The following is a 26,293-nucleotide window of genomic DNA, read 5'->3' as shown; positions in this document are numbered from 1 at the left end:
ATAGTCTTACATTTTCAATTGTTACCAAAAAAGCCAACAAAAATAAAAATGTACAAGTTTACCAAGTTTGGCAACCTGTTTCCTTGAGCATTACAGAATACCATCCCTAGTTCCTGCTTCCTAGATAACTGCAGCACTCCAGCCACTGAAAACGAATATAGCCACCATCATCAATATTTCTTAATTGCTTTTGGTAGGGGATAATACCATTTTATGGTATTACTTCTTTAGTTTATTGATTTTTTTCAATGTCTTCCTCCTCTGTGACATACTTAACTGATAATGCATGCATGATATATTTCCATGCAGTTTCTTTGTAATTTTTTTATTTCATTTTATACTTATGAAAATAAATCCTTACTATGTTGTACAACAGCAACTAATACTGCTAATGGATTACTTGCAACTTAAACCTCATAATAGAATGCTTTATCACATCTTCATTGGTACTTGGTGGCATGTTCAGAACATAGTTCAAATATTAATGTTCAGAACAGTAACTTTTAAATATTTCTTGAGCAAAATGATTTGAAGAAAATAATTTCAGATTACCTTAAATTTGGATGACTAGATCCCAGTTCAAAATAGTGACTACAGGCCATATGTAGTGGCTTATGCCTATAGTCCAGACTACTTGGGAATTAGAGATTGGAAGGATTGTGAATCAAGGCCAACTGAGGAGAAAAATTAGTGAGGGTACCCCTCTCCCTTATCTAAACAGAAAAGCTGGATGCGGTAATATACATTTGTCATCATAGTTATGCTACTGGGGAGGCTTAAGAAGGAGGGAGGTCAAGGTCATCCTAGGGGGAAATACAGGTTCTACCTGAAAAATAACAAAAGCAAAAAGGCTGGATGCATGGCTCAGTGATAGAGTGCTTGTATTGCAAACACAAGACTCTGAGTTAAACTCCAGTACTGCTAAAAAATCAACAATGATAGGGTAAAAACTAGAACCCAACCAAAATAACTTCAGTTGCAAGTGAAGTTATATCAGAATAGGTATCTTTGATATAATTTAAGGAAAGGAATGATAGATGTTTCATAATATTGTAAAGCAAGGTGCAACAGAAATAACAGCTTAATTATAGTATACTATATAAAAGTTGTATCATGATGTTGTGAAATAATTAAATTTTATTATAGCATATTATATAAAGTAATTTTATTTTTACTGTTTTTTTTTTTTGTTGTTGTTGTTGCCAGTTCTGGAGCTTGAACTCAGGGCCTGGGCACTGTCCCTGAACTTCTTTTTGTTCAAGGCTAGCATTCTACCACTTGAGCCACAGCACTACCTCTGGCTTTTTCTGTTTATGTGATACTGAGGAATAGAACCTAGGGCTTCATACATGCTAGGTGAGTACTCTACCACGTAAGCCACATTCCCAGTCCTCTCCAGAGCTTTTAACTTGAATCTTGTATTTTGTCAAAGGTTTTTTCTGCATCTATTGATAAGATCATGTGGTTCTTAACCTACACGGTGAATTACATTTATTGATTTGCTTATGTTAAACCACCTTGAATTTGTAGGATGAAGCCTACTTGATCATATTGTATGATTTTTAAAATTTGTTTCTGGATTCTGTTGACTAATATTTTATTGAGGATCTTTGCATCTGTGTTTGTCAGAAAAATTGGTCTGTAATTCTCTTTTTTTGTTGGAGCCTTACCAGATTTTGGGATGAGTGTGATATTGGCTTCATAGAATGAATTTGGGATTGCTCCCTCTGCTTCTATTTCATGTAAAAACTTGAAGAGTATTGGTATTAGTTCCTCTTTAAAAGTCTTTTTTTTTTCTTTTTTCTTTTTTTTTTTTCTTGCCGGTCATGGGGCCTGAACTCTGGGCCTGGGCACTGTCCCTCAGCTCTTCAGCTCAAGGCTAGTGCTCTACCACTGGAGCCACAGCACCACTTCCAGCTTTTTTCTGTTTATGTGGTGCTGAGGAATCGAACCCAGGGCCTCATGCTTGCAAGGCATGCACTCTACCGCTGAGCTACCTTCCTGCCGCGGACCGGGTTCTGTCGGGACGACGGAGGATACCTAGGGGAGGAACCTGGAATAGGACGGGGAGATGGCAAACAGACAACTCACACACATTAGGAGTGGATGCTGAGTGCTGAGTGCGATTTAATGCAGAGGATAACAAACTTTTATAGCAAAAAGTCTCCATAAGAAAGGGCAAAAGGTTACATAATCTTGCTGCAGGGCTTCATTCTTGGGCAGTCACCAGCTGGTCGCCTGATAGGCACTTGTTTCCGGCTTTACCTCTATTTTTAAGAAATACAATTGGTTTCGATGATTGTCACCAATTAACCACTACTTTTTTCTATAGAGGCCTTAACTGTCCCATTAAGATCTTTCCTGTTCCTTCTTTAATAGTAAGGTCAGGGAGGCCTAGATCTATACTTTTTTCTATAGAGGCCTTAACTGTCCCATTAAGATCTTTCCTGTTCCTTCTTTAATAGTAAGCACCAAGGAGACTTAGATTTAGCAAGTCTCTTAGTAAATGAGGAAGTTCTTTCTCCTAAGTAGTTATCTCAGCAATTGCCATACATTCTTTCTATTCTAGCCGCGCCTACAACTTTTTGTAAATTTCTTACAATTCCTTCTGCTGGAGTGACTTTGTGAAACCCCCAATACTTTTATATTTACTTATAACTTGTCTACTAGCCTCCATAAGAGGGGCTTCAGGTTAGCACTTAACTCTGGTGGGTTAGTCATATTTTTAAGACACTCATCAGATATTGGAGTCGTCAACACTCTTAAGAAAGAGCTTTGAATAAGGGAACGTTGACAATGAGTAAGTACAAAGAGCAGTAGAAGCAGTAAAAGATTAATAGGCACTCTTATGAGGAAAAGATAGGCAGAAACACATCTTTTCCAGGGGTTTTGCCAGCCTTTTCCCAGGAGTAGGCCTCTTAGAAGCCCTATTCTCCGAGGTAGACTTCGGTGAAGTCCCAAAACTTGGAGATAGGTTTCTGTAAAGCCCCATTCTCTGAGGTAGACTTTGGTGAAGTCCCAAAACTCAGAGATAGGTCTCGAGGCCCCTATCATGGTCTGATAGATGGTTTCCCATGCTAAGCAGACTCTACTGGGGTCGGCGTGGCACCTTCCCAGCCCTCCTCTTTAAAAGTCTTAAAGAAGCCATCGCTAGTGGCTCATGCCTGTAATCCTAGCTACTCAGGAGGCTGAGATCTGAGGATCACGGTTCAAAGCCAGCCCAGGCAGGAATCTGAGACTCTTATCCCCAATAAACCAATCAGAAAACCAGAAGTGGCGCTGTGGCCCAAGTGGTAGAGCTCTAGCTAGCCGTGAGCTGAAGAGCTCAGGGACAGCGCCCAGGCCCAGAGTTCAAGCCCCATGACTGACAAAAAAAAAAAAAAAAGGAAAAAAATTCCATGGTGAATTCATCTGGGCCTGGACTTTTCCTTGTTGGAAGGCTTCTGATTATTCCTCTATCTCATTGTATGTTATTGGTTTATTTAGTTGGTTTACATCTTCTTGGTTTAGTTTAGGCAGTTTGTATGTTTCTAGAAATTCGTCCATTTCTGGTAGGTTTTCCTTCTTTAGTGAGTATAGATTTAGAAAGTAGTTCTTTTTAATTAGTTGGATTCTTGAATGTTTGTTATAATGTTTCCTGTGGCATTTCTGATTTATTGATTTGATTCCCCTCTTTCTCTCTCGCTCTCTTTTTTTTTTTTTGTTAATCTCAGAAGTATGTCAGTTTTACTAATTTTGAAAGTAATATTTTTATTGAGTGTTATAGCCAGAGTTTTAGGGTCCCAATATCTGGTAGATAGGCAGATGGTCAGTAAATGCTTATTTAATTGTAACATGAAATATCGTTATCCTACCAGAAAGTCATAATATTTTCCATATAGTTTTTATACTGAGAATGAAAGCTGGTATGTTTGTCACAGCCCTAGTCCCACTTTCTCTTGCTGTATCCTATCTCTACATTGCCTATCTTTATATTCCTCTTGTTTCTACTGCTACTACTCTTACTATTTAGTCAAGAGCCTTGGTTCCAAATGATAGGACTATGACTTAAATTATCTTAAATAATAAAAGGTTGTTGATGCTATAGGTGGGAAGGATGCCGAGAAAGCATACAGGATTGAAATAAGCCTGTCAGAACCAAGGCCTTGGGGATGAAAGGACAGAGATACAATCACATTAGAGTCCAGTCTCATTTCTGTTTGGCCTTTTTTTTTTTTTTTTAACAGTTGCAATCAGGGTTTCACCAAAATGTTTAAAAAGATGGCTGCCTGGGGCTGGGAAGGTAGCTCAGCGGTAGAGTGCATGCCTTGCAAGCATGAGGCCCTGGGTTCGATTCCTCAGCACCACATAAACAGAAAAAGCCGGAAGTGGTGCTGTGGCTCCAGTGGTAGAGCACTAGCCTTGAGCTGAAGAGCTGAGGGACAGCGCCCAGACCCAGAGTTCAGGCCCCATGACCGACAAAAAAAAAAAAAAAAAAAGATGGCTGCCACAGCAACAGCCTCATATCCTTCTGGTGCCATGATCTATAAGGCTCTAACATTACCAGTCCTCCCGCGCTACATTAGGAAATTGATTTGGACCAATGAGTGTGTTTAGAGACAGGAGGTACTCTGATTCGTCCTGGCCAAGAGAAAAGAAGACTACAAAGAAGAAGCAAGGGAGGGCTTGCCTTACTAAATCCCTGGCTGTCTCTGTGCTTCCCCCAGGTCCTATTGTTCCTGCTTTCTGATGACTTCCCACTTTACTCCACTGTAGTTATTGTTCTCAAATTCAGCTGTGTATAATGATCACACAGTTACTTATCCTTCAGTGGCTCCTTTTGCCTATATATATAAAACACTATCTAAACTTGTGGATCTTGGTACACTATAATTTGACTTCATCTCAATTTTATCTCTCAGTTTTCCTGTTTATTATTAAACTGAAATAATTGACTGTTTGAGTTCCAATAACATCTCTTCCTCAATGGGTAAGAAGGAAAGTGAGAAATAACAATAGAGGGTTCATAATTTTGAAATACGTTTTGAAAGAAGATGAATATGATTGAAATAGATTGTCTGCAACTGTGAAAATTGAATAAGAAAACCTAGTGAAATTGTTTTAGGAAGGGTTAAAGGGAAAGGAAGAGTGTGTGAGATTGCTTGGAACATACTATAAACATGTGGACATGTAACAATGAAACGCCCCTCTGTGAAACTACTTACTGTAAGCTAATAAGGAATAAAATGATGTCAGAGTAGTAGTAGTATTGTGAATGAGCTGTTTGAAGATGGGCTAAAAAAGTAATATATTCACTTAACACAACTCATTTAGTTTCTTATAGACAAAGTAGAGTATATGCCACACTAAGCCTTCAGTGAAAGACTGAAATTCGATGTAATTTTGCATCAAAGAACCAATTAATTTTATTCTTTTTTATTGTTTAAAATACCTTTTTCCATACTATGAAAGAGATATTTAAAATTTTGATTCTAATTATTGATCTAGAATTTGAGTGACATGTGTGTAGGGGTGGTTATGGGGTTTGAACTCAGGGCCTGGGCTTACTGTACCTGAGCGCTTTTGCTCAAGACTAGTGCTCTACCACTTTAAGCCACAGCTCCACTTCTGGTTTTGAGTGGTTAATTGGAGGGAAGAGTCTCACAAGGACTTTTCTGCCTGAGCTGGCTTTGAACCGTGATCCTCAGATCTCAGCCTCCTGAGTAGCTAGGATTACAGGCATGAGCCACTAGTGCCTGGTGATATGCAATTTTTGATATTTAATAGTAGCTTTTCTGATACTTGATACTTGAAAAGGTAGTACTTTTGTACTTACTTTGCAATCATTACTCATTCTCATTTTTGTTACTTGATTACCCTGTTTGAGAATCTATCCAGTGATTAAGGTCATTCAAGATGATATATTCTTTTAACAATTTATTTTTAGTCTTATGAATAAAGTGTGGTAGAGTTGTATTGCCAACTCAAAATATGCTCTGTCATTAAGAAGGTTTTTCTGTTTACCAAATTCAAACTTAGTGCTTTTTGTTTCATTTTTAGTCTATTGCATCTGCAGATATGGATTTCAACCAGCTTGAGGCATTTTTGACTGCTCAAACCAAAAAGCAGGGTGGGATCACATCTGACCAAGCTGCTGTCATTTCCAAGTTTTGGAAGAGCCACAAGACAAAAATCCGAGAGAGCCTTATGAACCAGAGCCGTTGGGACAATGGACTTCGAGGCCTGAGCTGGAGAGTTGATGGCAAGTCTCAGTCAAGGCATTCAGCACAAATACATACCCCTGTGGCCATAATAGAGCTGGAATTTGGGAAAGGTGGACAGGTAAGCTTAAATCACCTTCAATTGATAGCCCATTGTAAACTGTATTTTGTATTATATTTTAGTCCATGTGGTAAGATCTCTGTAAAGTCTTTTTTTTTTTTACTTAGTAATCAGTATATTAAGGAGACATACATACATTTCAATAATTGCTTAAATTTTGATATCCAGATTTAAGCTTATGAACATATGACTTTAAACATACAGTTAAAGCTATTCATTTTAATATGCTATAGTACCAGTATTGAATTACAGTTACTTTGGAGCAAATGGCTTAAAGTAAGCCTGTAACATATCTAAGGAACACCTTCCTAGGTTATACATACAACTTCTTAATGTACTGGCCTCTTTAATTGTTTTTGCTACCCAACTCTGAAAGTTACTACTCAAGGTCCTTATCATGGTCCAAAGGGAAAAAGAACATAGCTACGACCAATCAACATTATATATATATATATATATATATATATATATATATATATATATATATATATATATATGTATATATATATGCATATTTATATATGAACACACACATATCTCAAAAAGATGGCACAAAGGGTATGCAATTCTAGAAGTGCAAGCCCTTAGAAGCAGCATATGATAAACCTCTTCTTTAGAAAGGTATCATTTCTAGCCAGGTGCCGGTGGCTCACGTCTGTAATCTTAGCTTCTTAGGAGGCTGAGATCTGAGGATTAAGGTTCAAAGCCATCCCAGGCAGGAATGTCCATGAGACTCATCTCCAGTTAACCCAGAAAATTGGAAGTGGTGCTGTGGCTTGTGTGGTAGAGTGCTCTCCTTGAGCTGAAGAGCTGAGGGATAGCACCCAGGCCCAGAGTTCAAGCCCCACAACTGACCAAAAAAAAAAAAAAGGACTGGGAAGGTGGCACTTGCCTTGCATGCCTGAGGCCCTGGGTTCGATTTCTCAGCACTACATAAGCAAAAAGAAAAAAGCTGGAAGTGGCACTGTGGCTCAAGTGGTAGAGCACTAGCCTTGAGCTTAAGAGCTGAGGGACAGCGCCCAGGCCCAGAGTTCAGGCCCCAGGACCGGATCCAAAAAAAAAAAAAAAGAAAGGTCATTTCTCTGTCATGGTTAACACAGGCTAAATTATGTATTGTGCCACTCTTCAAGTAATAGTTGAGGCAATAAAATGCAAAGACATCACAGTGAGTCACTTAATACAAATAACTAGACAAACATTTTTTTTTTTTTTGGGTCCAGTCATGGGTCCTGAACTCTGGGCCTGGGCACTGTCCCTCAGCTCTTCAGCTCAGGGCTAGCATTTCAGTTTAAGCTTATCCATGTACTCAGCTTAATCAATTACAAGGTTTAACAGGTGCTAGAGGAACTATTTTAAAAGTAGTTTTTATAGGTATTATAACTTCATCTTGCACACTGAAGTCTTCTTACATACAGAACAAAGTCAGAGCTGTTATATTCATTTATTCTTCATTTAACTTTTAAAACACTAGTATAGTTGAATATTACAACAAAAAACAAAAGCAAGTAGTGAGCTTATTATGATTAGTCCTTCACTCATCACTACTGCATTTAAAATGCCAGTAGTGGATACTGTTCACTGGCCCCATTATGAGGTTTGACACTGAACACACCTCTAGGGTGATGTTCATCATCCTCATAAGCCTCTCCATTATAATGGCACCATCTTTCCTGATTTGGATCAAAGTCTACCAGTTACCTGATTCATTTCATCAGTCTCTTCTACTTCCTTCCTCTCAAGAAGGAATTTTTCCAGCAAAGAGAGTTTATCAGGAGAGAGGAAGCTGTTTTCAGGAAAGTTCACCTTAAACTCAATGATTAGGTGCCCCTTTTCATATGGTTGTCAATAAATTGGCATGCTTTTATTTAGCACACTCTTGATATCTCCCAGCTTGACAATCTGACCTGGATGAGAAGCAATGACTATGGTTTGGTTGTCAAGAGTGGAGATTGGCTATTGGAAGCCACACAGTGCTTCAACCAGTTGTATGTCCATACACATGAAAAGGTCTTATCTTCGTCACATAAAAATAGCATAGTCCTTCTGATCTGATACAATGATGATATCTCCGGGCTCCAATCCTAGTTCTTGGTCTCCTTCATCATGGAATGTTGTCTTCTGGCCATTTTTCATGCCTTTGTCAATGTGAACATCCAGAATCATCTTCTCTTGAACTATGTTCCTTCCATTACAGCTTTTATATCTATTTTTAGGACTGATCCTTTTTCCATGGCCCTAGCACTCCACGCACACCTGAATACGCTGAACCGTTCCAGGTCCTATCTGATGAATTTGTATTTACATTCCAGTACCTCAGCAGTAGGGACAGCACTCCACCGGCACTTTTTTTTTTTAACCACCATGGCCTTCACATTTGTCACAAATCACATTCTTGTGTGTGTGTGTGTGTTTTTTTTGTCAGTCGTGGGCCTTGAACTCTGGACTTGGGCACTGTCCCTGCGCTCTTCAGCTCAAGGCTAGCACTCTACAGCTTGAGCCACAGTGTCACTTCCGGTTTTCTAGTGGTTTTATTGGAGATAAGAGTCTCACGGACTTTCCTGTCCGGGCTGGCTTTGAACCGTGATTCTCAGATCTCAGCCTTCTGAGTAGCTAGGATTATAGGCGTGAGCCACTGGCGCCTGGCTTGTTTTTTTTTTTGGTCGGCCATGGGTCTGAACTCTGGGCCTGGGCGCTGTCCCTTAGCTCTTCAGCTCAAGGCAAGTGCTCTACCACTTGAGCCACAGCACTTCCAGCTTTTTCTGTGTATATGGTGCTGAGGAATTGAACCCAGGGCCTCATGCATGTGAGGCGAGCAATCTACCACTGAACCACCTTCCCAGCCCACAAATCACATTCTTTTGCAGAGCTAGTTATTTTTTTTTGAGGGGGGGCGGTTGGTCGTGGGGCTGAAACTCTGGGCCTGGATACTATTCCTCAGCTCTTCAGCTCAAGGCAAGTGCTCTACCTCAGCACCACTTCCTGTTTTCTGGTGGTTAATTGGAGATAAGAGTCTCACAGACATTCTTGCCCCAGCTGTCTTTGAACTGCAGTCTTCAGATCTTAGCCTCCTGAGTAGCAAGGATTACAAGCGTGAGCCACTGGCACACCACTAGAGCCAGTTTTCTTGTTGCACTGTTACATAAATCTTCTAAAGGTAACTGAGAGCTGATGCACAACATTTTTATCTCCTTTCTCTCTGCATCCTTCTCAACCCCCTCCTCCCAAAAAAACAATAGCCGGGTGCTGCTGGCTCATGCCTGTAATCAAATGATAGAGAGCTAGCCTTGAGCTGAAGAGCTGAGGGATAGAGCCCAGGCCCAGAGGTTAAGCCCCAGGACTGACAACAAAAACAAAAACAAAAAACCATTTCAAACATATCCACGGGGGAAGCCAAACCAACACCTGCTCCACCCTCCTTAATTGCCTATTCTCCTTTGTCATATAATTCTCTTTTCTTGGCATCAGAGATAAACTCCAGAAATCTGTTTAAACTTTTCTCCTTCATTTGGATTCAAGATACTAGTTTTCTATAAGCCTTTTTCAATTCTTCCTGGGTGGCAATGGGTTTGACTCCCAAAACATAATAGTAAGTGGTTTCACCATTTTCTAGGGTGAGTGGGCTGGGGCCAGTGGGGGAGCAGGAAGGAACGTAGCTATGTGCAGCTAGGGCATCTATTGCTCTTCCAACCTCTCTCAGAGCATTCCAGTTCCCAGTCTTTTTTTTTTTTTTTTTTTTTAATAGAAATGAAGCAATGACTATAGAAAAGGTACTGCTTCTAGAATCTTTTTAAATTTATTTATGTATATATGTTGGTTGGTTGGTTGGTTGGTTGGTTGGTTGGTTGGTTGGTTGGTTGGTTGGTTGGTTGGTTGGTTGGGGGGCTTGAACTCTGGGCCTGGTTGCTGTCCCTGCATTCTTCAGATCAAGACAAACGTTGTACCACTTGAGCCACAGTGCTACTTCAGATTTTCTGGTGGTTAATTGGTGATAAGAGTTTCATGGACTTTCCTGCCCAGGTTAGCTTTGAACCATGACCCTCAGATCTCAGCCTTCCCAGTAGCTAGTATTACAGGCATGAGCTAGTAGTTCCTGGCTAGAATCTCATTTTAAGGGTAGAATCATTAGAAAATTTGGATACTTCAGTTACGGTTAGAAACCAAGCACAGGTTCCTTGCAGCTGTGTTAGCCCAGATTTGGTCAGAGAAGTGATTGCACAGATATTGATTCCTACTGCATCTATAGTCAGGTATAGCAGGCACAATAACTTAATTACATTAATGTATTGTTCCTTTAACCCAAGTGTGCCATTTCTGACTTTGAAGTTGTAAATAATTTTCAACTTGATCTTGATTATTTACAAAACAGGACTGCTTTTCTTTGCAGTTTTTGCAGTCATCATGGCAGATAATTTTAGTATCTACATAGCTTTACTTGATGTCATATAGTTTGTATTCCAGTTGCCTGGCAAATTAGACTCTAATGACCTGTTTTAGGAAGAATAGAAGGGGAAGAAACTCATAATTAGGAAGAGAATACCCAGATCACTGAATTAATTATATTTGTTTTCAAATAAGTAATCAAATAAGTCTTTTTATTACATTCTCTAATAGAAATTTACTTTTTTCATGTGTGCCAAACTGGGGCTTAAACTCAGGGTGTAGGTGCTGTCCTTTAGTTTTTCTGCTCAAGGTTGGCATTCTCCCATTTGAACCAGAGCTCTTTGGTGGTTAATTGGAGGTAAGAGTCTCAAGGACTTTTCTTTTTCTTTTTTTCTTTTTGTTTTGGCCAGTCCTGGGCTTGAACTCAGGGCCTGGGCACAGCTTCTTTTGTTCAAGGCTAGTGTTCTACCACTTGAGCCACAGCTCTACTTCTGGCTTTTTCTGTGATTAGTTTGAGATAAGAGTCTTACAGACTTTTATGCCCAAACTGGCTTTGTACTGCATCCTCACATCTTAGCCTCATGAGTAGCTAGGATTATAGGTATGAGCCACAGGCGTCCACTGAGGCTCTTTAATTTTGCAAGTGCAAATAGATAAGTTCACCTGCAGCTGTAATGTGGTTTTGTCGCCAGATGGAGTGCTGTCCACAAAATATCAGGGTTAATACCTATCTCCATAAACTTTCATATAGTTCCAGAGTGGTGAGTCCCACAGAGACCATGGCAACTGTGCTGGGACCATGGGTTCCTCCTGCCTTTGAAAAGAGCCTTTTGAGTTTTTAATTTAAATAACAAGTAACTAAGTATGTGCATATTCGTGTGCATGTGCGTGTGCGTGTGTGCGTGTGTGTGTGTGTGTGTGTGTGTGTGTGTGTGTGTGTATGTGTATGAGTCCTTGGCTTTAACTCAGGGCCTAGGCACTGTCCCTGAGCATTTTTACTCAAGGCTAGCACTCTAGCACTTGAACCACAGCTCTACTTCCAACTTTTTGCTGGTTAATTGGTGAAAAGAATCTCATGGACTTTCCTGCCGAGGCCGGCTTTGAACCACAATCCTTAGATCTTAGCTTCCTGAGTAGCTAAGATAGGTTTGAACCACTGGCATCCAGCTACACTTCCTAATCTTTTTTTTTTTCTTTTTGGGTCCGTTCGTGGGGCCTGAACTCTGGGCATGGGTGCTGTCCCTCAGCTCTTTAGCTCAAGGCTAGCGCTCTACCACAGTGCCACAGCACCACTTCTGGATTTTTTCTTTTTGCTTATGTGGTGCTGAGGAATCGAACCCAGGGCCTCAGGCATGCAAGGCAAGCGCTCTACCACTGAGCCACCTTCCCAGACCCCTTCCTAATCTTTTTTAAAAAATTAATTTACTTTATTGTTATTATAAAGATGATGTACAGAGGGTTTACAATTACATGAGTCAGGTAATGTACATTTCCTTTCATATGGTGTCTTTTGTTCCCTCACTGTCTCTCAGTCCCTCCCTCTCATCTCCAGCCATGAGTTGTATAGTTCACTTTCATCAGTGTCCTGTGAGCTACACTGTTGCACTTTTTCATCCTTTTCCCTTTTTCATCCTTTTCCCCTCGAGTTCTGTGCACTCCCCCCAATCTTCCCATAGATATGCATGTGAATATACCATACATAAAGAAAAGAAGACAGAATCATCAAAAAAATAAAATTAAAAGAAAAAAGAAGTATCTTGTTTCCATATGTTAGAGCTCAATTCAGTAGTATTATTTTATGTAATATATAAATACGTATTTATATAATATTATCTAAGTATAAAGAGGCACGTAGACATTGTGCCTTTGTGTTTTTCTCCTTAGAATATCCTCTTTTGGTCTCACTGTGTGTATCTAGAATCCTGTATAAGTTATCATATCCCAGTGTATCATTTTTCTTCACTATATTTCAGAAAATATATATTGAAATATAGACCAATATATATTACTGAAAAAATATATATTACTGAAAATATATATTGGTCTATATTTCAATATATATTGGTATATTATTTCTGCTTACTGTAATTTGTAGAGTCCTTGAGGCCTATTTATTCAGAAACTAATGGACATGTTTTTGTTACTGTTTTTTTCCCTCCCTTGCCCTATTTAATTTTTTTTTTCTGCTCAGGTTGTCTGTTATTACTTTTTTTTTTTTTGGTTTTCTGTATACTTTTACAATTGAATAGTGTTTTATTCTTGTAAGGTTTTTATTTCACCTGAAGAAAAACATGCATGCACTACAAAATAACTGGACCAATAGTGCATGCTCATTTTCTCTAGCTCTGCAGGTTTCCATAACCATTCACTGCCTTAGTTTCTTCTCTATGACTTGGCTTTCTATCTCAAAGGTGCTTTGTTGGGTTTGGGATTTTTTTGTCTTTGTTTTTTTGTCTATCATGAGCTTGAACTCAGGGTCTGGGCACTATTCTTGAGCTCTTTTGCTCAAGGCTAGGACTCTACCACTTTGAGCCACAGCACAAATTTTCAGTTTTCTGGTGGTTAATTGGAAATAAGAGTCTCATGGAGCTAGGCACCAGTGGCTCATGTCTGTAATCCTAACTACTCCGGAGGCTAAGATCTGAGGATCATAGTTCGGTTCAAAGCCAGCCTAGGCAGGAAAGTCTCCATGAGACTCTTATCTCCAATAAACTACTTAAAATATCTGGAACTGCCACTGTGACTCCAAGTGGTAGAGTGCTAGCCTTGAGCAAAAGAGCTCAGGGATAGCATCCAGGCCCCTAGTTCAAGCTTCATAACTGAACAACAACAACAAAAATCATGGACTTTCCAGCACAGGCTGGCTTTGAACTGTGATTCTCAGATCTCAGCCTCCTGAGTAACTAGGATTACAAGTGTGAGCCACCAGTACCAGACTCCAAGGTGATTTTTTTTTTTTTTTTTTTTTGCTGGTCATGGGGCCTGTACTTTGGGCCTGTGGCTCAAGTGGTAGAGTGTGAGCCTAGAGCTGAAGAGCTGAGGGACAGTGCCCAGGCCCAGAGTTCAAGTCCCATGACCAACCAAAAAAAAAAAAGAAAAAAAGAATAAAAGAGTCTTATGGACTTTCCTGACCAGGCTATTTTGAACCTAATCCAGAGATCTCTACCTTCTGAGTAGCTAGGATTACAGACATGAGCCACCAGGGCCCAGGAAAAATCATTTAACCAAAATGATCGCTTTAAACTTACACTTCCCTTTCATTATTATCTATTTTCTATTACATAATAATTTATTCCAGTTACTAATGTTAATCAAACAGGTTTTTAAATTATGTTTTCTTAGTGAAACATTTTTTCTGTACAAAATATGTCATGTAAATATCTAATTCAAGGTTAGTTAGAATTTATGTAAGTTCTACATTTAATTTTACAATTTATAAAAGCACTGAAAATTATGATAGCTTTCTGGAGAAACAAAAACTTTTAAACTTTTTACTCTTACACTTTTCTGTACAGTTTAAACTGTAGACATTGTTTTCTATAAAATCATGCCTTGGAACTCTAAATTTAGAACCATACTTTCGAACACTTCTTTTAGAATACTTTTTTTTTTTCCCAGACAGGAAAAGAAGTTTATTTTAACGAACTGCTAGCCCCTACCGTGCATGGTCAAAAGGGATGGGCTTAGGTCAGACTTGGGTTTAAGTAGGGAAAGGGCAGGGAGAAGGTGAGGGAAGGTGTGGCCACACCAGATGATGTGACTGCAAATCTACATGTGATTTAAAGTGAGAAACATGTTTAAATTATACTAAATGTATAATCGTATTCACTTTTGATGTTTATTCTATAAGCTGTTGAATGTGAATACTCCTAAACCTTCTCTTTCTGTTTATGCTTCTGACTGAGAATGGAGGAAGGGACCCAAGCTTAAATGTGACTGAAACATTCTCCACGTGGTTTTGTGTGAACATTTACAGAATGTCAGGGCTTTTATTGTTGTTGTTGTTGGTCCTGGGGATTGAACTCAGGACCTGGGCACTGTCCCTGAGCTTTTTTTTGCTCAAAGCTAATGCTCTACCACTTTAGCCCCAGCTTCACAGGGCCTCATGCATGCAAGGCAAGCGCTCTACCACTGAGCCACCTTCCCAGCCCTCCCTGAGCTTCTTTTCCTCAGGTTAACACTCTACCACTTGAGCCATGTCACTACTTCTAGCCTTTTCTGTTTATGTGGTGTTGAGGAATTGAACCCAGGGCCTCATGCATGCAAGGCAAGTACCCTACCACTGAGTCACCTTCCCAGCCCTCCGGAGCTTCTTTGTGCTCAAGGCTAGTACTCTACCACTTGAGCCACAGTGCCACTCCAATTTTTGAGTGGTTACTTGGAGATAAGAGTCTCACTGGGTCTTTTCTGCCCAGGCTGGCTTAAAACCATGATCCTCAAGTCTCAGACTCCTGAGTAGCTAGGATTACAGATGTAAGCCACCGGTACCTGGCTTTATTTTACTCTAATTTTTAATTTTTTTTTAAATGCTGGGTATTGGGGCTGGGAAGGTGGCTCACTGGTGGAGCGCTTGCCTTGCATGCATGAGGCCCTGGGTTCGATTCCTCAGCACCACATAAGCAAAAAGAAAAAAGCCAGAAGTGGCGCTGTGGCTCAAGTGGTAGAGAGCTAGCCTTGAGCTGAAGAGCTGAGGGACGGCGCTCAGGCCCAGAGTTCAGGCCCCACAACCAGACCCAAAAAAATAAAAAATAAAAATAAAATAAAATGCTGGGTATCAAACCCAGGGCCTCATGTTTGCTAGGCAAGTGCTCTACCACTGAGCCCCAGCCCTCCTTGAGTTTTTTTTCTTCCACTTGGAGGAAGCAATTAATAAATTATTTAATATTTGACAGTTAAGAAAATGCTGTTAGTGCTTAAATAATTTTATTTTAAACTTCAATATTTCAAGAAACCAATTTAGGATTACTGAACTTAAAGTGTTTCCAATAGGCTTTGTTTATTTTTATTTTTCGGTAGTATTTGGATTTTTAACTCCATGCCTTGTCTAGCTAGGGAAGGGCTTGAGCCACACCTCTACTCCTCCTAATAAGCTTAAAAAATATGTTTTCTTATGTTTCAAAATCTTTGCAAACTCATTGCCTCTGTAAAGACAAGGCTTCAGCACTGCTGAAGTCCCCAAGCCTCTGATTAGTAGCCTGCCAACATCCCCTGGTGTTGGATTTACTTCAGATTGTTGCCCAGGCTCTGTTTCTATTCTTGTGAACAGATGAGGAGCTTGAGAGAAAGCCAGGAAACCCGGCCTTAGAGGACTTGGAAACAATTTTTGGGTTTAAGTCTCTTGTCCTAAACTCAGGGCAACATTGTATCATGCCCAGAAAAGTCAAAGCTGCTTGTATTTCTCTGGTATTTGGGAGCTGGCTGTTTGGCTGTGGACTTCATTCCACCTCACTTCTGCCAAGATAAATGAAGACCTCAGGTCTGTGCCCATTCTTAAGTGTATTTTCAGAAAGTTGTGATAACATACTCTTAACATAAAGTTTATCAGTTAACCATTTTAAATTGTACAGTCTAGTGCTATTAAATACATCTATAATGTCTTATGACCATTACTAGTGTTCATTTTGAGAACTTTTTCATTATCCTAAACACAAATTCAGCATCATTGTATAGTAACTCTCTACTTCTGCCTCTGTCCTGTTCCTGTTACTTCCATTGTATTTTCTTTCTGTATGCATTTGTTTATTCTAGGTACTTCAGATAAATGAAGTGTACAGTTGTCTTTTTATGTCTGGTTTATTTTACTTAGTGTAGTATTTTAAGGGTACATCATATTGTAGCATGTATCAGGATTTCATTCCTCTTTATGGCTGAATAATGTTCCATTGAATGTATATGTCATATTTTGTTTATCCATTTATTGATGGACATTTGGGCTATTTCCATCTTTTGGCCATTGAACATGGGTGTACAAATATCTGATTACCTGCTTTTTTTTTTTTTTTTTTTTGGGTCCTGTCGTGGGGCCTGAACTCTGGGCCTGGGCGCTGTCCCTCAGCTCTTCAGCTCAAGGCTAGCGCTCTACCACTTGAGCCACAGCGCCACCTCTGGTTTTTTTCTTTTTGCTTATGTGGTGCTGAGGAATCAAACCCAGGGCCTCGTGCATGCAAGGCAAGCGCTCTACCACTGAGCCACCTTTCCAGCCACTGATTACCTGCTTTTAATTCATTTGGGTAGATAGCTAGGATTAGACTTACTGGATCAATCATGTGGCACTTCTGTGTAACTTTTCAAACTTCTAAACTATGACAATTTCAGCACATCCTCAATAACATACTGGTCTCCTGCCTTGTAGTAGTTTTTGCCTTGATGGTACCTAATTATAGTTTGTGTAGCTTGAAGTCAGCCTGGGTGTTGTCCCTCATATCTTCAGCTCAAGGCTAGTGCTTTGTCTCTTGAGCCACAGTGCCACTTCTGGTTTTATGGTGGTTAATTGGAGATAAGAATCTCATGGAAGCCGGGCGCTGGTGGCTCACGCCTGTAATCCTAGCTACTCAGGAGGCTGAGATCTGAGGATCGTGGTTCAAAGCCAGCCCGGGCAGGAGAGACCGTGAGACTCCTATCTCCAATAAACCACCAGAAAACCGGAAGTGGCGCTGTAGCTCAAGTGGTAGAGCGCTCGCCTTGAGCTGACAGCTCCCAGGCCCAGAGTTCAAGCCCCACGACCGACAAAAAAAAAAAAAAAAAAAAAAAAAAAAAAAAAGAATCTCATGGATTTTTCTGCCTGGACTGGCTTGAACCATGATCCTTAGATCTCAGCCTCCTGAATAGCTAGGATTACAGGTGTGAGCCTCCAGCGCCTGCTTTGGGTTGAATTCCTTAATTAGTGATGTTGACCATCTTCTTTAGGGAAATGCCTTTTCAAGTTTTATACATTATTATTATTATTATTAATTTACCTTATTGCTATTTTAGCAGTGATATACAGCGGAGTTACATTTACATACAACAGGTAATAAGTACATTTCTTTCGTACAGTGTCATCTGTTCCTTCATTCTCTCCCATTCCCCCCCCTCTCATCTCCATCCACGAGTTGCATAGTTCACTTTCATCAGTGTGTATTGCCTGTCACTTACCCTTTTTTCTTGGATTCTTTGCCCTCCCCCAACCCTCCTACAGATGTGCATGTGAATACACTGTATATAAGGTAAAGAATACAGAGTCATCACAAAGAAAAAAACAAATTTAAAAAGTCCTTTGTTTTCATATCTTTGGAGTTCGTTTCAGTATTTTACTCAGTATATTATATATACATATGAGGAGGCACTTGGGTATTGCACCTTTGTGATTCTCTCCTAAGATTGTCCTCTTTCGGTCTCACTGTATGTAAGTATTTAGAATCTTGTGTTTTAGATCTAACTTGTGCATATCAGGGAGAACATGTGCTGCTTGGCTCTCTGATCTTGGCTTACCTCATTTTACATGATTTGTTCTAGTTCCATCCATTTTCCTGCAAAAGACATGATTTTATTCTTTCTAATGGTTGTAAAATCTATTGCATATTATTATTATTTTTATTTTTATTTTTATTTGTGTGTGTGTGCGTGTTGTGCTTGGCCCTATCCCTCTTGAGCTACACTATGCTTCAACCCTTTTTGCTGTTTAATTGGAGATCAGTCTCATGGACTTACCTGTCCAGGCTGGCTTCAGTCCTCAGATTTCAACCTCCCGAGTAACTAAGATTTTAGGCATGAACCATTGGCATCTGGGCTCTCTTTTTGTTTGTATGTAGTTGTGGGGCTTGAACTCAGGGCTTGGCATTGTCCCTGAGCGCTTCTGCTCAAGGCTAGTGAGCCACTGTTCCACTTCTGGTTTGAGTGGTTAATTGGAGATAAGAGTCTTATGGGGATTTTTCTGCCTGGGTTGGCTTCAGATCTCAGTCTCCTGAGTAGCTAGAATTACAGGCATGAACCACAAGTACCTGGCTTCTTTCTTCTTCGCTAATGGTGCTGGGGGATCCAGCATTGGAAATTGCTCTACTATTTTTTTTTTTTTTTTTTTTTTTGTTGGTCGTGGGGCTTGAACTCTGGGCCTGGGCGCTGTCCCTCAGCTCTTCAGCTCAAGGCAAGCGCTCTACCACTTGAGCTACAGCGCCACTTCCGGTTTTCTGGTGGTTTATTGGAGATAAGAGTCTCACGGTCTCTCCTGGTCTCTCCTGCCCGGGCTGGCTTTGAACCGCGATCCTCAGATATCAGCCTCCTGAGTAGCTAGGATTACAGGCGTGAGCCACCAGCGCCCGGCTTGCTCTACTATTGAGCTATATACTACCCTCAATCCTTCAATTTTGAAATGTTTGAATAAATATTTGTAAAAACTACAAGTATAGTTTTCTTCACAAAATACTTTATTTGCCTTATTCTTATAATTAGCAATATTTAGAAAATGAAATTTTCAGTGTTTGGACTTAAATCTATCACAGATACTATTTTTATTTTGCTTATACTCTGCAAAAATAGAAGCTAGATCTGGAGCTGTTTCTTTTCTTTTCCTTTCTTGCTTCTTTCTATAAAATTTAAGTAGTTGTACAGAGGTTTCAATTCAACATGTTAATTTATATGTTCAATGCATCATCTCCCCCACCCATCTATCCCAGCCCCACTCACCCCCTCAAGTTTCCTAGTTCTTTTGTCACATGTGTACATTATTAGGATTCATCGTACTCCCTCCCCCTTAAGCCCTAGTCCCTCTAACAAGACATATCTCAGCTTCCTGGTATTCATTTTGTTAAACTGTCTGTTAATTGTTCAAAGGTGTTACATCATGGAAACTAAGATCTCTTTCAATTAAAGTATATGCCTAAAAGATTGATAGAGGTAATTATGAACCTAATGAAATTTTATAAGGTATGTTATTGTATTCTGCAGATAAGTATGCTAAACATATATATGTGGCTGATTTTTGTTTTTTGGTTTTTTTTTTTTTTTTTTTTTGGTTAATATAACTTGAGATGAATCCCAGGGCCTTCCTCATACATGCTAGGCAAGTGGTTGAGTCACATCCTGACTGCAGCCCTGTATTTTGCTTTTGGTGGTTGTGTTCCAAGGAGGTTAAACAGGAATTTTGTATTGAATCTGTCTGGAAGAACTTTGAAGTTATTTTTGAGTACCTCTGAAGATCTTCAGGGCTGCATAAATCTGAGTTAAACACGACATTTCCCTTCCTGTGCAATCTTTTAGAGTATTCTTTGTTTATAAGGCTTTCCTGTAAACATGTAATATTTCTACTCAAACTTCTGTAATACTATTCCAATCTATAATTTTTTTCTTTCAACCAAGGCTTTAAAATTGAAAATAGATCGTGTGATTATAAGCTTTGTTAATTCTGTTCTTTTGCCACTTATTTTGGTACTGTTTTTGTGTACACTCTAATCCTTTCTGTATTTTTAAAAATGACATAGTACAGTGGCTTAGTATTGTTCAGATATGTATAGTTTGTATTTACTTCTCCCAAACATTCATTAAGCTCCAGGCACTAGTGGCTCATGCCTATAATTCTAGCTACTCAAGAGGCTGAGAGCTAAGGATTGAATTTGAAGCCAGCCAGCCAGCCAAATCTGAGACTCTTATCTCCAATTAACCAGCAAAAAATTGGAAGTAGAAGTGTGGCGCAAGTGGTAAAGGGCCACTGTGAGCAAAAAAGCAGAGCTCAAGACCCAGAGTTCAAGCCCAGTACCAGTTCCTTTCTCTGTATCTCTGTCCCTGTCTCTGTCTTTGTCTCTGTCTTTCTCTTTCTTAATAATACTGAACTCATGGCCTTAATGCTTGCTAGGCAAGTACTCTACCATGAGCCATACCTCTGGCCCTGGCAGTTTTTTGTTTTTGTCAGTCATGGAGCTTGAACTCAGGCCTGGGCACTGTCCCTGAGTTTTTTTGCTCAGAATTAGCACTCTGCCACTTTGAGCTCAAGGCTGGTGCTCTACCATTTAAGCCACAGCTCCACTTCCTGGTTTTCTTGTGTGTAATTGGAGATAAGAGTCTCATGGACTTTCATGCCTGGTCTGGTTTTGAACTGTGATCCTTGGAGCTCAACCTCCTGAGTAGCTAGGATTATAGGCACAAGTCACCAGAGCCCTGCTTAGTTTCTTTTTTTAATATGACTAATTATATCCTAAGTTCTGAATTATGTGGTCTTCATCACTTTTTATCTCTTTTACATGTTCTCTATGCATGTTCTCTACTTGCTTAAAATAGTTCCTCAAACATTTCAAATGTTTAATATTTAAGTGAGTATATTAGTGAAAACATCCAGAAAGAACCTTAGAAAGAACCACTAAATTTACGATTTGATTTAAAAAAATTACAGAGTATAGTAGATAATTAGATATCCTTAAATTTTTTTTTCTATTGACAGTACCCCAGGTTTGGGGCTTAAATTTATAGTTATAGTGTTAGCTAAATATTGGATTTATTTCTTACCTGTTGTTTTTTTCTTACCATAACCTGAGGTTGTTTATTTTATTTATTTATGTACTTATCTATTTGTTTGCTTGCTTATTTTGTCGGTAATAGGGTTTGAACTCAGGGCCTGACCACTGTCCATGAGTTTTTTCACTCAGAATTAGCACTCTGCCACTTTGAGCTACAGCACCACATCTGGTTTTCTGGTAGAGAGTCTTACAGACTTTCCTGCCTAGGCTGGCTTTGAACTGCAATCCTCAGCCTCCTGAGTAGCTAGGATTACAAGCATGAGCCACCAGCACCCAGCTCTGAGGTATTTTGAAAGAAATTATAGTACTGTTCAGAAGAAGAATGCAAACCACTTACACCTTTGAGGTTCTGTAAACATCATAATTCTTCATTTGTCTATAATAGCCATTGCCTCACTACTCCTATCTCCCTTTGCAGTTAATCTTGGTCTTATAATCTCTTTTCTTACTGAATCTGTTTGTTCTAGTAATACATCATTACAGTCCACTTATTTTATCTGCCTCCATTTGCTCTATTCTGTCTTACCCCACCCCTGCTGACCTTGTTTTTATCTTCACTTGCAGGCATCTTTCTTAACTTGTTTTTTTATAATCCTTCCAGTAGTAAATCTACACAATCAACCAGGCTTCTAGTGAACTAGACCTCTCTGATAAAAGACAAAAGCATAACTAAAGCCTACAATGCTAATATGTTGAGTGAGCACTTTTCTCTTTTTAAATTGTTTGCTTAATAACTCAAATCCATCTCTTGATACAAAATCATAGATTCATTTGCATCCTGTTATTTGATGGAAGCATGTTAAAAAGCTTATTGCTCATTGGTAGAGTAGGATCTAAGAACACTAATTGTCTCTTAATGTGCTTTTCCAGTGAAGAGCTGAAGATCCAGGGTATCACCTGTCAAGGCTTTTCTAATATCATTTATGTTAAACCAAATTCAGTTTGATTTTCATGGTATCACATTCGCACTGAATTTCCTTTTGGAGACTGCCACTTTGTAATTATTAGTGACTTTTAAAATAAAAGAGGGTTTGTGTTTTCAGGAAGAGCTGGAAGGCTTTTATGGTAGGATTTTAGTGCCCTTTACTCAGATTATCTTGTGTCTGACAAAGAAACTGAGTTGTAATTCTGTCAACATTTACTTCTAAGACATCTGCTGTCATATTGACAGCACTGGATTATGTGAAAGTCTTTTCTACTACACTATTCTACATATCCTTTTTATTGCTTTGGTTTTTTAGTGTATATAATGTAACTCTCCACTTAATTATATGTCCTTTTATAATTTCAAGTTCCTTTTCATACCGTTTCTTATTTCTTTAGAGACTTTTTTGAACAAAAAATTATGTTATGTATTTTATATAGTACATGCAGATAAATCAGACACATTAAGCTAATATTAAAATAAGGAAAATCATCTGTGATTGACTGTCAGATAATTAAGATTGACTAGAGCATATAAATTTTGTGAATTTGTTCCTAGAAGTTACTTCAGATCTGACTGCTAAGAACAATTGACTCATAGAAGTAATAGAAGTATAAGGTATATATCTGCTGTTAAAAGATCCAAACATGGCGCTGGGAAGGTGGCTCAGTGGTAGAGCGCTTGCCTTGCATGCATGAGGCCCTGGGTTCAATTCCTCAGCACCACATAAGCAAAAAGAAAAAAGCCGGAAGTGGCGCTGTGGCTCAAGTGGTAGAGCGCTAGCCTTGAGCTGAAGAGCTGAGGGACAGCGCCCAGGCCCAGAGTTCAGGCCCCACGACCGGACCCCCCCCCCAAAAAAAGGATCCAAGTATGTTCTGTAAGACTAAAAATTGTATACTTCAAGCTGGGCGCCAGTGGCTCACGCCTGTAATCCTAGCTACTCAGGAGGCTGAGATCTGAGGATCACGGTTCAAAGCCAGCCTGGGCAGGAAAGACGGTGAGACTCCTATCTCCAATAAACCACCAGAAAACCAGAAGTGGCGCTGTAGCTCAAGTGGTAGAGCGCTGGCCTAGTGCCCAAACCCAGAGTTCAAGCCCTACAATCTATCAAAAAAAAAAAAAAAAGGGGCTGGGAAGTTGGCTCAGTGGTAGAGCGCTTGCCTTGCATGCCTGAGGCCCTGGGTTCGATTCCTCAGCACCACATAAGCAAAAAGAAAAAAGCCGGAAGTGGCGCTGTGGCTCAAGTGGTAGAGCACTGGCCTTGAGCTGAAGAGCTGAGGGACAGTGCTCAGGCCCAGAGTTCAGGCCCCACAACCGGACCAAAAAAAAAAAAAAAAAGATAGTATACTTCAGTAAAACATAGTATACTCATACATACTTTCTCTGGCAAATCTTCTATTGACTTACCCTCTTCAAAACAGGGTATAAAGATGTTCCTAAATCTTATTTTTACATTCCTAGGCGATATATGACATATATTTGGTTACTGCTTTTTATTAACTTACAAAAATATGAATTTTATAGGATTGGATAAACTTGTGTTTTTATTTGGAAATGAGAGTATCTAGTATAAAGAGTAACATCCTATAAGAGATGAGTGAGGAAAGCATAGTTCTAGGTGATTTCTGCTGATAATACATGTGTTAGTTCTGCTTTTTCTCCCCTTTCTCCTCAGTTAACGCACGAAGGTAAGTGTGACAATATTTTTGGAAAACATTGAATTAAAAGAGCTCTAGCAGGAAAGAATAGAAGTGTCTTCTTTAAAAATTACTTCTTAATTGATTGGAAAACATGTGTGGAGATGCAACATTGAAAACCCCTCTGTATAATAGAATCCCTCCAAAAAAATTACTTCTTGAAGGATGCTGGTGGGTCACACCTATAATCCTAGCTACTGAGATCTGAGGATTGAGGTTCAAAGCCAGCCCAGGTAGACAAATCTGAGAATCTTTTCTCTAGTTAACCACCAAAAAGTCAAGTGAAGGTGTGGCTCAAGGGGCAGAGTTCCAGTGGAATGAGTGAGAAAATAAAGCCAGTAATTCAGGCCCTAATACCAGCACCAAAAAAAAAAAAAAAAAAAACAAAAAAAAAAACCCAAAAACAAAAAACAAACTTGATCAAAAACAAAAAGCTTCTTGATCAAGGAGTACTGAACATTTAGATGGACACATTAATTATAACCCCCTTGTAAAAGCTTTTGAAGTTCAGAAAAAAAAATACATTCTTAAAGTGAGAAAAAATCCAGGTGCCAGTGACTCATACCTGCGTTGGCTACTGAGGAGGCTGAGACCTGAGGATCATGAAGCTAGCCTAGGCAGGAAAGTCTGTGAGAGTCTTATCTACAGTTAACCACCAAAAAGCCAGATGTGGAGCTGTGGCTTAAGTGGTAGAACACTAGCCTTGAGAAAAAAACTTTTTTTTTTTGTCGGTCGCGGGGCTTGAACTCTGGGCCTGGGCGCTGTCCCTCAGCTCTTCAGCTCAAGGCGAGCGCTCTACCACTTGAGCGACAGCGCCACTTCCGGTTTTCTGGTGGTTTATTGGAGATAGGAGTCTCACAGTCTCTCCTGCCCGGGCAGGCTTTGAACTGCGATTCTCAGATCTCAGCCTCCTGAGTAGCTAGGATTATAGGCGTGAGCCACCAGTGCCCGGCTTAAAAACATTTTTTTTTAAAGAAATGACAGTGCCCAAGCCCTGAGTTCAAGCTCTGGGACTGGCACACACACACAAATAAAAAGGTGAAATAAAATAGAAAGCAGTACCTTACATAGCAAGAACTCAAGTATTTGTATTGCCCTACTCTTAAACTGTATCTGGATGTTAAAATTGAATCCTAGGTTTCATCTAGGATTTATATATATATATATATATATATATATACACACACACATATATGTGTGTATATATGTATGTTAGTGTATGTATACATATGTATGTGTATATATCATGTCATGTCATAGGATGCTATGAAATATACTTACTACTTTACATATGTAACTGTAACCCCTCTGTATAGCACCTTAACAATAAAATTTTTAAAAATTAAAAAATTTAATCTGTTGGGATGGAAATGTCAAGAAATTTTGTTATACTTAGTTTTTTGCTTTTCATGAATAATCACTATCAAATTTTGTCAAAGAATAGAGGAGGATAATGAAAGGATACCAGAACTAAGCCTATTTATTTAGCCTCTGTACTTCTTCAGAACTTTTTATTTGTATGTTTATTATAGTACTGAGGATTGAACCTGGGCCTGTTTGATTTCAAACAAGTATTCTACCACTTGAGCCACACTCTCCAGGCATTTCTGCTTTTGGTATTTTCAGATGGTGTTTTGGTTTTTGACTGAGCTTGCTTGGACCATGATTGTCCTATGAATGCATCCCACATTCCTGGGATGGCAGGCATACAACCACTTCCCACTGCATTCAGCTTTTTTTTTTAACTTCTTAAAAATTTTTTATTGTTATTATAAATGTGATGTATAAGGGAAACCATGGGACCTATGTTTCTTTGGGCCTGGCTTACTTCACTTAATATAATTTTGTCCAAGTCTTTCCATTTCCTAACAAATGGGACAATGTCATTCTTTCTGATGGAGGCATAGAATTCCATTGTGTATATATACCACATTTTCTTGATCCATTCATCTACTGAGGGGCATCTGGGTTGGTTCCATATCTTAGCTATAGTAAATAATGCTGCAATAAACATAGTTGTGCTGGTAGCTTTAGTGTAGTCTTGTTTGTAAACATTTGGGTAAATGCCCAAAAGTGGGATTGCTGGGTCATAGGGGAGCTCTATGTGGAGTCTTTTGAGGAAACTCCATACTACTTTCCAAAGTGGTTGAACAAGTTTACACTCCCACCAACAATGCAGTAGGGTTCCCTTCTGTCCACATCCCCTCCAGCATCTGTTGTTATTAGCATTCTTGATTTTTGCCATTCTATCTGGGGTGAGGTGGTATCTCAATGTTGTTTTGATTTGCATTTCTTTTATGACTAGAGAGATTGAGCATTTCTTCATGTGTCTATTGGCCACCCTTCTTTCTTCTTCAGAGAAGTTTCTCTTTAAGTCTTTAGCCCACTTATTTATTGGGCAGTTGTTTCTTTGAGGATTTATTTGCAATATCTAGTATATGTCTGAGTCAAGCAGAAAAGGTCAGATAAGGTGATGTTAGGGAAAT

General features: G+C 39.3%; 1 protein-coding gene and 1 pseudogene across 2 annotated transcripts in view; one reads left to right on the top strand and one right to left on the bottom strand.

Moving 5' to 3' along the window:
• Nucleotides 1-26,293, top strand: part of LOC138815196 (COMM domain-containing protein 1) — a 114,661-nt gene that overhangs the window by 30,100 nt on the left and 58,268 nt on the right. For both annotated transcript variants that reach the window (XM_070004444.1, XM_070004445.1), the window contains one exon: nt 6,040-6,321. In XM_070004444.1, coding sequence (XP_069860545.1) covers nt 6,040-6,321 — 282 coding nt within the window. The remainder of the gene's footprint in view (nt 1-6,039; nt 6,322-26,293) is intronic.
• On the bottom strand, nt 7,909-8,625 carry LOC138815195 (dnaJ homolog subfamily A member 1 pseudogene; annotated as a pseudogene).

Source organism: Dipodomys merriami, unplaced genomic scaffold, assembly GCF_024711535.1.
Source record: "Dipodomys merriami isolate MVZ:Mamm:240054 unplaced genomic scaffold, mDipMer1.0.p SCAF_63, whole genome shotgun sequence".
Taxonomy (NCBI): Eukaryota; Metazoa; Chordata; class Mammalia; order Rodentia; family Heteromyidae; genus Dipodomys; species Dipodomys merriami.
This window is presented reverse-complemented; position numbering and strand designations above follow the sequence as displayed.